General features: G+C 41.3%; 1 protein-coding gene across 1 annotated transcript in view; it reads right to left on the bottom strand.

Annotated features, from left to right (window-relative positions):
* The window catches only part of LOC139392119 (regulation of nuclear pre-mRNA domain containing 2a), a 33,844-nt gene extending 21,410 nt beyond the window's left edge, over positions 1 to 12,434 (bottom strand). The window contains exon 1 of the mRNA XM_071139840.1: positions 12,213 to 12,434. Coding sequence (XP_070995941.1) covers positions 12,213 to 12,405 — 193 coding nt within the window. The 5' untranslated portion in view covers positions 12,406 to 12,434. The remainder of the gene's footprint in view (positions 1 to 12,212) is intronic.

Consider the following 12,434-nt stretch of genomic DNA (forward strand, 5'->3'; position numbering starts at 1 on the left):
TTGTAAACGAAGGGTAACTTTCCTGTGTTTCGTACCAACTAGGATACTCTTCATCCTGTCCTGCATGGATTGACGCCATGTTTTGGGAGGTTTAACTCAGATGCAGGCCTTACCTTGCACCGATTGAAAGTGGAACCCCAGTCTAAAAGGCAGTGACAAAGTTTTTCCCAAGGCCAAGTAGGCTCTGGGCAGACACCTCAAAGTGTCATTGGAGCCACTCCAAAACATAAACATTTTTGAAAAGCATAAAACAGACCTAAATATTTAAAAACGACAAAACAATGCTTATTTTCCCTGCTTTCCCCCTCGTCAAAACTAATCCCAACTTGCCAATACATTTAGCAGGTGATGACGGCATCATTGTCACCGATACTGTTATGGTTGTATAACACCAAGACAAAGCATTGCAAATACAGGACAAATCCAAACGGTCTATGATGCCAATGCCACATTTTAAAAAAAAATTTTTACACAAGAAGCAAGATTACAATTTGTTCAAGGGTCTCATTAGCCTTCAAAGATTTACTTTCATAAATATATTTAATTTTCAGGATGGGGAAAAACTCTGTTAAACTTAAAACGACAAACCAAATCTAAAGTATATAGAAAAGGATAATGGACCTATATACCTATACCCCATAATGATAAGTATTTGTAGAAGCACCTTTCTGGCTTTCTGGGAAAGAGGTTTCCACACCTGGATTGTACAACATTTGCCCATTTTTCTTTTCATGCATACCCATAACATGATGCAGCCACTACTATGCTTGAAAATATGGAGTGGTACTCCGTAATATGTTTGGGGCAAATCTAACACCACAACACTATGTATTCAGGACAGAAAGTGAATTGCTTTCCCACATTCTTTGCAGTATTACTTTAGTACCTTGTTGTAAACAGGATGCATGTTTTGGAATATTTATATTCTGTACAGGCTTCCTTTTCACGCTGCCAATTAGGTTAGAACTGTGGAGTAACTACAACGTTGTTGATCCATCCTCAGTTTTCTCCTATTACAGCCATTAAAAACTCTGTTTCAAAGTCACCATTGGCCTCATGGTGAAATTCCTGAGCGATTTCCTTCCTCTCCGGCAACTGAGTTAGGAAGGACGTCTGTATCTTTGTAATGACTGGGTGTATTGATACACCATCCAAAGTGCACACTTGGACATGGTCATTTTCGCGTTTTCATAAATTCATAGAACGTTCGGGAATTACGTAGTCAGGCATGTGAAAATTCTATAGCAATAGTGGGAAAGCAGGCGTGCGTTTGGACAATTAATACACAGCAGTAAATAAAACGTCTGTCCTGTGCAGGACTGCATTCTACCCAGACAGGTGCGCCAATCAGAGCAACAGTTAGGCCTATGCTAAAAAGCCATTTGCCACACGGGGGTGCCATCTTTCACTTTGAACTGGACTATGTTTACAGGCAGTAGCAACCGCGCGACTTTAGATCATGAGAACGCATTCTCCCTCGCCCTCCATTTGGCAAATTTCACCATAATTCTAGCCTGTCCTGCTTACAAGCAAAAACTAAAGCAGGAAGCATCAATAAAAAAAATGTAGCAAGTGCTAAGCTACAGGACTATTTTGCTAGCACAGACAGGAATATGTTACGGGATTCTCCGATGGCATTGAGGAGTACACCATATCAGTCACTGGCTTTATCAATAAGTGCATCAATGACGTCATCCCCACAGTGACAGTACATACACTACCGTTCAAACGTTTGGGGTCACTTAGAAATGTCCTTGTTTTTGAAAGAAAAAATAAAAATTGATCAGAAATACAGTGTAGACACGTTAATGTTGTAAATGACTATTGTAGCTGGAAACGGCAGATTTAATGGAATATTGACATTGGCGTACAGAGGCCGACACTCCTGTGTTCTGATGGCACGTTGTGTTAGCTAATCCAAGTATATCACTTTAAAAGGTGAATTGATCATTAGAAAACCGTTTTTCAATTATGTTAACACAGCTGAAAACTGTTGTTCTAATTAAAGAAGCAATAAAACTGACCTTCAGACCAGTTGAGTATCTGGAGCATCAGCATTTGTGGGTTCGATTACAGGCTCAAAATGGCCAGAAACAAATAACTTTATTCGGAAACTCTTCAGTCTGTTCTTGTTCTGAGAAATGAAGGCTATTCCATGCGAGATATTGGCAAGAAACTGAAGATCTCATACAACGCTGTGTACTACTCCCTTCACAGAACAGCGCAAACCGGGATGCTAGGCAGAGTTGCAAATTTTTTTTAAAAATGAACACTGGACCTCTGCCTAGAAGGCCAGCATCCCAGAGTCACCTCTTCACTGTTGAAGTTGAGACTGGTGTTTTGCAGGTACTATTTAATGAAGAAGCCAGTTGATAACTAGTGAAGCATCCGTTTCTCAAACTAGACACTAATGTACTTGTCCTCATGCTCAGGTATGCACCAGGGCATCCCACTCCTCTTTCTATTCTGGTTAGAGCTAGTTTGCGCTGTTCTGTGAAGGGAGTAGATGAGAGCTGATGTGAGTAAGACCTTTAAAGGGTCAATATTCACAAGGCCAGGAGGATTACCAGGATGTCTACTCCAAGCATGCACTGACCAACTGACATTTTCAACCTGACCGAGGTTGTAATAACATGTTTCAAGCATTCAACCATAGTCCCTGTGCCCAAGAATGCGAACGTAACCTGCCTAAATGACTACCGGCAGCGATGAAGTGCTTTGAAAGGCTGGTCATTGCTTACATCAACAGCCTCATCCTGGAAACCCTAGACCCGCTCCAATTTGCATACCGCCCTAACAGATCCACAGATGCCATCTCTATTGCACTCCACACTGCCCTTTCCCACCTGGACAAAAGGAACACCTATGTGATAATGCTATTCATTGACTACAGCTCAACACCATAGTGCCCCCAAAGCTCATCATTAAGCTAAGGACCCTGGGACTAAACACCTCCCTCTACAAATGGACCTTGGACTTCCTGTACGGGCCGCCACCAGGTGGTAAGGTTAGGCAACAACACATCCGCCACACTGATCCTCAACACGGGGGCCCTCAGGGGTGCGTGCTCAGTCCCTTCCTGTACTCCGTTCACTCATTACTGCATGGCCAGGCACGACTCCAACACCATCATTAAGTTTGTTCAGGCCTACCGTTGTAGTCATGGCACCAACAACGAGACAGTCTATAGGGAGGTCAAAGACCTTGCAGTGTAGTGCCAGGACAACAACCTCTCCCTCAAAATGATCAAGACAAAGGAGATGGTTATGGACAATAGGTAAAAGGAAGACACAGCATGCCCCCATTCTCATCAACGGGGTTGTAGTTGAGCAGGTTCAAGTTCCTTGGTGTCCACATCACCAATAAAGTAACATGGTCCAAGCACACCAAGACAGTCATGAAGAGGGCACGACAAAGCCTAATCCCCCTCAGGAGACTGAAAAGACGTGGCATGGGTCCTCAAAAGGTTCTACAGCTGCACCATCGAGAGCATGGCATCACTGCCTGGTACGGCAACTGCTCAGCCTCCAACCGCAAGGCACTACAGAGGGTAGTGCGTACAGCCCAGTACATCACTGGGGCCAAGCTTCCTGGCCATAAAAATTTTCAAAGACTCCAGCCACCCTAGTCACAGACTTCTTTGCTACTGTATTGGCAAGCAGCACCGGGGCACTAAGTCTAGGTCCAAGAGGCTTCTAAACAGCATCTACCCCCAAGCCATAAGACTCCTGAACAGATAATCAAATGGATACCCAGACTATTTGCATTGCCCCCCCCCCCCCCCCCCTTACACTGCTGCTACTCGGTTTATTAATCTATGCATAGTCACTTGACCTCTACCTACACATTACCTCATTTAACCAGAGCCCCTGCACATTTACTCTGTACCAGTACCCCCTGTATATAGCCTCGCTACTGTCATTTTACTGCTGCTCTATAATTATTTGTTAGTTTTATTTTTTTCTCATCCATTTTTTACTTAACACTTATTTTTCTCAAAACTGCATTGTTGGTTAAGGGCTTGTAAGTAAGCATTTCACTACACCTGTTGTATTCGGCGCATGTGACAAATACAATTTGATTTGCCAAAAGCTGCAAAATACAGCTGAATGGATTTATGCAAATATGTAAACACCACGGGAGCCTTACATTTGAGAAAGTCACAATCCTATAGATAAAAAAATAATTTAAAAAAGGTAGGCTCTTTCTCCATCAGTTGCCGATGCACATGAATAAGATTAGTTGTTAATGCTAGCCAGAGTGAGATGAGCTAAAAATCTAAACGAAGGGACATAAGCTACACTCTCTCAAACGTTTTCAACTAGTTGGCTGTTAAAATTGATAAACAAAATGGGGAAATAGTAGCCTGCTAGTCCTTCTGCAGCTTGCTCACTAATGCATGCTTGTCCCAACCAAAGTTGACAATGGGAACTTGCCTGCCCACCCATTTGATCGATGCCAAATACATTTGATAGACAACTAAGATATGCTAACTGTGGATAACAGTTCAAGTTCAGCATAGCTCGCTAGTTAGCTAGCAAAACGATTTACATTTCTTGCTACCTAACCAAACGGCATTTTAAAATCCTCTTATAAATGTTTGTTTTGAAGCATAAACTGGGATTTTTTTGACTGAAATGATTGTCTGTTTCATACCTGCAAAGTTGTTAAAACTGTCAGTTCCACTTTAAAACACTATTATTGCACAGAGTCCATGCAACTTGTGACTTGGTAAGCACATTTATACTCCCGGACTTACATTATTTAGGCTTGCCATAAAAGGGGTTGAATACTTATTGACTCAAGACAGAACTTTTAATTAATTTGTAAAAACATAACACTGACATTATGGGGTACTGTGTGTAGGCTAGTGACAAAAAAAAATCTCAATTGAATCCAGGCTGTAACAAAATTTGCTAAACGTCAAGGGTATGAGTAATTTCTGAAGGCACTGTATAAACAGTCAGGGGAATTGACAGTTCCTCCAGTATTCCGATCACAATTTTTGGCTAAATCAATACTTCCCTGCATATTATGTGAGTGCCTGCTCATTTGACCAATCACTGCATTATTTCCACATAAAAAAAAGTCAAATAGCAATATTACAATTTTTATATATATATATATATATATACATACACAGTGCCTTGCGAAAGTATTCGGCCCCCTTGAACTTTGCGACCTTTTGCCACATTTCAGGCTTCAAACATAAAGATATAAAACTGTATTTTCTTGTGAAGAATCAACAACAAGTGGGACACAATCATGAAGTGGAACGACATTTATTGGATATTTCAAACTTTAACAAATCAAAAACTGAACAATTGGGTGTGCAAAATTATTCAGCCCCCTTAAGTTAATACTTTGTAGCGCCACATTTTGCTGCGATTACAGCTGTAAGTCGCTTGGGGTATGTCTCTATCAGTTTTGCACATCGAGAGACTGACATTTTTTCCCATTCCTCCTTGCAAAACAGCTCGAGCTCAGTGAGGTTGGATGGAGAGCATTTGTGAACAGCAGTTTTCAGTTCTTTCCACAGATTCTCGATTGGATTCAGGTCTGGACTTTGACTTGGCCATTCTAACACCTGGATATGTTTATTTTTGAACCATTCCATTGTAGATTTTGCTTTATGTTTTGGATCATTGTCTTGTTGGAAGACAAATCTCCGTCCCAGTCTCAGGTCTTTTGCAGACTCCATTAGGTTTTCTTCCAGAATGGTCCTGTATTTGGCTCCATCCATCTTCCCATCAATTTTAACCATCTTCCCTGTCCCTGCTGAAGAAAAGCAGGCCCAAACCATGATGCTGCCACCACCATGTTTGACAGTGGGGATGGTGTGTTCAGCTGTGTTGCTTTTACGCCAAACATAACATTTTGCATTGTTGCCAAAAAGTTCAATTTTGGTTTCATCTGACCAGAGCACCTTCTTCCACATGTTTGGTGTGTCTCCCAGGTGGCTTGTGGCAAACTTTAACCAACACTTTTTATGGATATCTTTAAGAAATGGCTTTCTTCTTGCCACTCTTCCATAAAGGCCAGATTTGTGCAATATACGACTGACTGATTGTTGTCCTATGGACAGTCTCCCACCTCAGCTGTAGATCTCTGCAGTTCATCCAGAGTGATCATGGGCCTCTTGGCTGCATCTCTGATCAGACTTCTCCTTGTATGAGCTGAAAGTTTAGAGGGACGGCCAGGTCTTGGTAGATTTGCAGTGGTTTGATACTCCTTCCGTTTCAATATTATCACTTGCACAGCACTCCTTGGGATGTTTAAAGCTTGGGAAATCTTTTTGTATCCAAATCCGGCTTTAAACTTCTTCACAACAGTATCTCGGACCTGCCTGGTGTGTTCCTTGTTCTTCATGATGCTCTCTGCGCTTTTGACGGACCTCTGAGACTATCACAGTGCAGGTGCATTGATACGGAGACTTGATTACACACAGGTGGATTGTATTTATCATCATTAGTCATTTAGGTCAACATTGGATCATTCAGAGATCCTCACTGAACTTCTGGAGAGAGTTTGCTGCACTGAAAGTAAAGGGGCTGAATAATTTTGCACGCCCAATTTTTCAGTTTTTGATTTGTTAAAAAAGTTTGAAATATCCAATAAATGTCGTTCCACTTCATGATTGTGTCCCACTTGTTTATTCTTCACAAAAAAATACAGTTTTATATCTTTATGTTTGAAGCCTGAAATGTGGCAAAAGGTCGCAAAGTTCAAGGGGGCCGAATACTTTCGCAAGGCACTGTAAATATAAATAAAAGACCCATCTCCGCAGTATATAAAAAATAAATAAAAAGAGGGCTCGGAATTTGAACCAATACTGCACATTTATACTGCACAATATGGTTCAATCAAGCCACACGTCAACAAACTTATTCCCTCAGCGCCTGCATCCCTCAGCCCATGCAAAATATCAGAATTGACTCTGCAATACCAAGCATTTTCGCCCGCACATATCGCAAAAATATCCCTACGAAATCCTGGAGGAATTATTTAGAATTGTGGAAGTTGGTTCCTGTTTCAGTCATGTCTTTGGCCAAGTTCGCATTGGTCAAACAAAAACACACAAATGATTGGGAGGCACTATTTGTCAACCACAATGCAGGTCAAGGCTGCATAGTGCAATTGGCGAGAAACAGCTGAAGCGACTTGAAGGTGACTTCATCAAACTGTATGACCTTAGACCACATGGTTTTTGTAAAGCTCAGTAAAGCTGCAGTCAACATGTCGCAAGACGGACCATTTTTATAACCATATTGCAACACTTTGAAAGCTGGTGATCAACGATGGTCCGCTTGAACCCGCCCAATAACTTATATTGTGACATTATAAAGGCAGGTAGCCACTAGTGATGGGGGTCTCTCACGTCCCTCTGCAGCAGACACGCACCGAGTGTACAAAACATGAATATTGAGTTGCACCTAAGTATGGCGAGGTCCCTGGCAATTACCAGCCATATTAGCCACTATGTCATCAACACTGATTCAGACGTCACATACAGCCAGGCAAGGCACTTAGCCACGATAAGATCATCAACACAGGTGTTCTGTAGTCATATAGGCTAAAGAGGGAGGCAGTTAGCCTCTATTAGCCTACGTCAACACGTTTATTCTGTCAAGCCATAAAAGGCAGACACTATATCAAAACAATTTTTTTGCGATATTCCAAATGCCTGTATCTGCATTTATTTGTTATTAGGAGTGTTTATGTCCGCTTGCTCTCCTGTTGTATTTTTGGTCTCTTCTCCTTCGCGCACCATCCCATTTACGCCAGAGATCTGTATATAATGACGAGATGCACGTCTCCGCCCTAACAATGGGAGACAGTTGTCCAAAAGTCGGGAAGGCAGGCGACAAGCTTAGGTCCAAAATAAGCCCATAGAAACGCATGACTTATTTTGGACGACTTGTCGCCTCTTCCTCTATGGTTTACACACACAAGCCTCACGCCTGCCTCTCACTCCAACAAAGTTTAGATCACATATTTCACTCTGACAAGCGGTTTCAACTCACTATTTGAATTTGGTCCAACAGAATCTGTCATATGGATACCAAAACAGAGATTTTTTTTTACTGTGATAGAGGATAAGTTAACTTCACGATACCCTTTTTATGTCTAAACTACTCAAATTGTGCACAGAGCAGACACTACTAAAACGAGTGTATCAATGAATATTGAAAAAAATATATGCTCAGTTTATTGCGCAACGCATTGGGGTACCGCTAGCAGCATTTTAGCAAAACACTTATACTAGCTGTCTAGTCTTTCATTAAATGTGCAATGACCATAACACACAACTTGTTTTCATTCTGAAAAATAAGGTAGGCCACTTGAGTTCAACATCTGAACTAAGTGGACAGGCTAACATGCTTTGCAAACAGACAGAAGGGTGTGTTCATAATTCAACTGTTCAACCTTGTTAGTTAGCAAATAGATCCAAGTTAGCTGAACTGGAAATAAAGATTAGCTGGCTTATCACTAGCACGTGGGCTTGAGATTTCTATTGAACTAGGCAAGTCAGTTAAGAACAAATTCTTATTTACAATGACGGCCTACCCCGGTAGGAATTAAGTTAGCTAGCATGTTATGCTAGCGACGACGCTAATTGTTTAGCTAGCTCACTTCAGCAAGCTAAATACATCGCTGAGTCTGGCTTGTACTGGCAGGAGTATGGGGTAATGTTAGTTACAGTATAGTGAGGGTGAATTAAATTATTCAACATCTTGCTAGCTAGCAACATTAGTGAAGCCAGCTGCAGTCACATTTTGGCTACCTAGCAACATGACATAATTTCTAATTATCTGGAAGCAGTAGAAACAACTTGAGCTAGGCCAAGTCCAGCCCAACCTGGGTTGGTTTCAAAGTGCCAATGGAAGAACCTCTAAGGGTTTCAGGCCTACATTGTTCCTTAAGTAAAATCTCCACCACCCGGGGCACCGGGCCATGCAAAACAAACTCGCCCTTTAAGCCTACATCATACCATTTTTAAGCATTGCCAACATCAGCTTCTGGTGCTGAAAGGGCAGAAGAACCAGCAAACAGTCATGGTGGCTGAAAAACTCAGAGCTCTGCCTCCAAGGCAATCACAACAACATCCTGATATTTATCTAAACCTGGGTGAAAATACCTAATTCCCTGCTGTAGTAACAAGACCAGGCATACCAACCTAACACTGTCCTCTTCCTCAGGCAATAGGTATAAACAGGAGTAATTAGCAGGCTATTCATTTTGGAGTGAGTGAACAGTGATCACTTGCTCCTAAACTAAGTCCATGAAGGAATCACACAAAGACCCCTTCTCCAAGTTGCACGGCAATACACCTTTAGCACATATTGGCTGTGGCTTGGCCCTTCAGTGTAGCCTATGAATGATCGATCAGCGTAATAAAAGCCCATCACCGTTGATTCAGGTTCTGTCAGCATTTGTCTTTGAACAATGCACACAGAATAAGCCTAATTAAGCTTTAACACCGCAATGAACGTCAGGGAGGGGCTGCTATTCACAACTGGCATTGCAAACACAGGGCCTGCCGCCTGACTGAATATTAAATCGTTGAATTTGAGTGATGCTTGAATCTAGTGCATGTGTAGTGCTGTGAATTCATAAAAAACATAACAGCATTGACCAAGGTACAGTAAAGTGGACGAATATAAAGCACAATGAACCAATCCATCCATTGGATCCTTCACAACCACCAACATATTTAAATATTATGAGGTGTGTAATAGTCCCCCCCCCCCCAGGCTTTCACAAGCAGTACCTTGTTCACTCTCACAATCCCCTATTGCAACACAATCACATTATTTTTAAATCAAAGAAAATTACCTAAAAAGGTGCAACCTGCAGTTGCTACATCAATTTGGGGACTTATAAATCTATATTTAGACCTACCCATTGATTCTTGAATACCTATAAAAAAGCCCCAATGGGCTTAGTTCCACAGTCATACCCCATTAGAACCCAAAATATAAGCTCCCATGTTTGTAAATGTAAACCAACTATACCTCTTCAAAACTAATGGTATGATGGATGGTCAGTACTTTCATCCATAGCTTTGTCTATGAATTTGAGAGTGGTTACATTTACCCAGCCAAATCACTCATATTTTTACCGAAACATTGCCCGGGACAATTCTTGTTATTGTTTCAACTGCTTATTGCGGCTTTAAAAACTACACATGAACAGCATCAAACAGTCATTTAGAGTTACATGCTGACCAGACCAGTCACGCGAGCATGTTGATTTTGTCCACCCACAATCAGGACACTCAGGTTGAAAAGTGTCAACGAAATCTGAATCAATTATATTAATTTGGGGACAGGTTGAAAAGCATTAAACATTTAATGCAATTTAGCATGCTAGCTTGCTGTTGCTAACTAATTTGTCATGGGATAAATACATTGGGTTGTTATTTTACCTGAAATGCACAAGGTCCTCTACTCCGACAATTAATCCACAGATAAAAGGGTGAACCGAGTTAGTTTCTAGTCATCTCTCCTCCTTCAGGCTTCTTCTGACATTATATGGCGGTTGGCAACCAACTTTAAGGTGCATTACCACTACAAACTGGGCTGGAGTGTGGACCTCAGTTCATCTTTCAATTTACCCACATGGGTATATATGCTCCTAAAAAACAATGAGATGGGAGAGACGGGACTTGCAGCGCATCGCAAATAGAACCAAGTTCTATTTTAGCGCCTGGCTACGCAGATTCTTGTTGACGCGCGTGAGCAGTGGGTGCAATGATCGAATAACATGTATGGGTACATTCATTTTGCAACGCGAGCGGTGAGGTCAGTTACGTTATTAAGTCCTGCCTCTCTTATAGCCTCATTGGTTTTTAGGCACATGGGTGGGTGACGTGGGTGATGGTAAAATGAACTGAGGTCCTCACGCCAGTCAGCGATGGTAATGCACCTTAAAGTTGATTACCAACCTCCGTATAAAGTCCAAATAAGAAGCCCGAAGGAGGAGCGATTACTAGCGACTAAAATCAGTTTACCCTTTTATCTGTGTACTAATTGTCAGAGTAGAGGTCCTTGTGCATTTCAGATAAAATAACAACCCAATTTTTAATCCATGGATCTAGCAAAAGCAAGCTAGCTGTTACCATAAATGTTTGGTTATCAACCTGTCCCCAAATTAATATAGTTGGCTCAGACTTAGTGATATTTCAACCTGTTAGTCCCGATTGGAGTTGTCTGGTCTGAGCTGTCTGGTCTGCATGTTAGGCATACTTTACTAATAACTATACTCTTAAAAAAAAAAAAAAAGTTTCTAAAACACAGCACATAACATAAATATGGACTACCAAAGCTTCACTGTCACTAACAAAAAAGCAGAGGAAAGCATATAGCAAAAGCGGCACAGCATATTTCCGGTCTCCGGGAGACCTGAACAACAATACATTCAGGCATCTTCAATTATCGTACACAAGCACTACACACTCCCTATAGGCCTACAACAACTGAAGCTCCCAAAATAGTTGGTCATTTTCTGGGGTAGGCTAGTCTGCTCCTCAAAACGTACCTATTTTTATTGTGCAATAACAGGAAGTTACAGTAAACTCAATAACATTGTATATTTTATAAAGGTGTAGGCTAATTACTGAACTATTTATCTAGCTAGTTAACATGTATTTTGATTGTTACTGTTTGAAACATCTAAGTCCAATTGATTTAAGGTGTTAAACCAAGGATGGCAAAGGCGTCAAGAAATTTGACAGTCTTAACAGAATAGCTAACGTTAGCTAAAAACTAACACTAACGTTAAATTCTATGCGTAGAATTCTTGCTCAATAAAGCCATTGTTTGTCAACAACTGACCAGACACGTTATAACAAACATTTGCTAGACATCACAACTAGTAACGTTAGTGATAGCTAACTGACACTGCAAGTCAACATTAGCTAACTTTTTAACTAACTAGTTCCACATTGGCGCATTCCCGCGTTACTTAACGTTACCCAAGAAGCTAACTATAAGATACATTGCATGATTAAATTTTACATGACATTCCTGTGTTGTGCACCAATGTCACTAACTAGATACTGTTAACATTCGCTAAACATAGCTAGCTACTTACGTTAACGTATGCAGCTAACAGTTACCTAGCTAAAATTAGCTAACCTAGCAATATAACGAGCGCTAAACTAGCCAGGCAAATCAGCTATCGTTAGCTAGCTAACATTAGCAACTCACATTTCCTCAACCATTTAATCCAGTAACGCACGATAAGGCTGTGGTATTTCTTGTTCTCAATGCACCAATTTGATAGTCCTTGAATTGATTCCATTGTGTTCGACACTCCTTGAAACCGTCGGTCCAAAGTTGACTCCAGAGCCACAGGCAAACCACGACTTTGGCCGCTTGACGCGCCTGATCCTGCAGCCATCTTCGGGCCTTGCACAGCCAAGCCACACA

Source organism: Oncorhynchus clarkii, chromosome 32 (assembly GCF_045791955.1).
Source record: "Oncorhynchus clarkii lewisi isolate Uvic-CL-2024 chromosome 32, UVic_Ocla_1.0, whole genome shotgun sequence".
In the NCBI taxonomy this organism is placed as follows: Eukaryota; Metazoa; Chordata; class Actinopteri; order Salmoniformes; family Salmonidae; genus Oncorhynchus; species Oncorhynchus clarkii.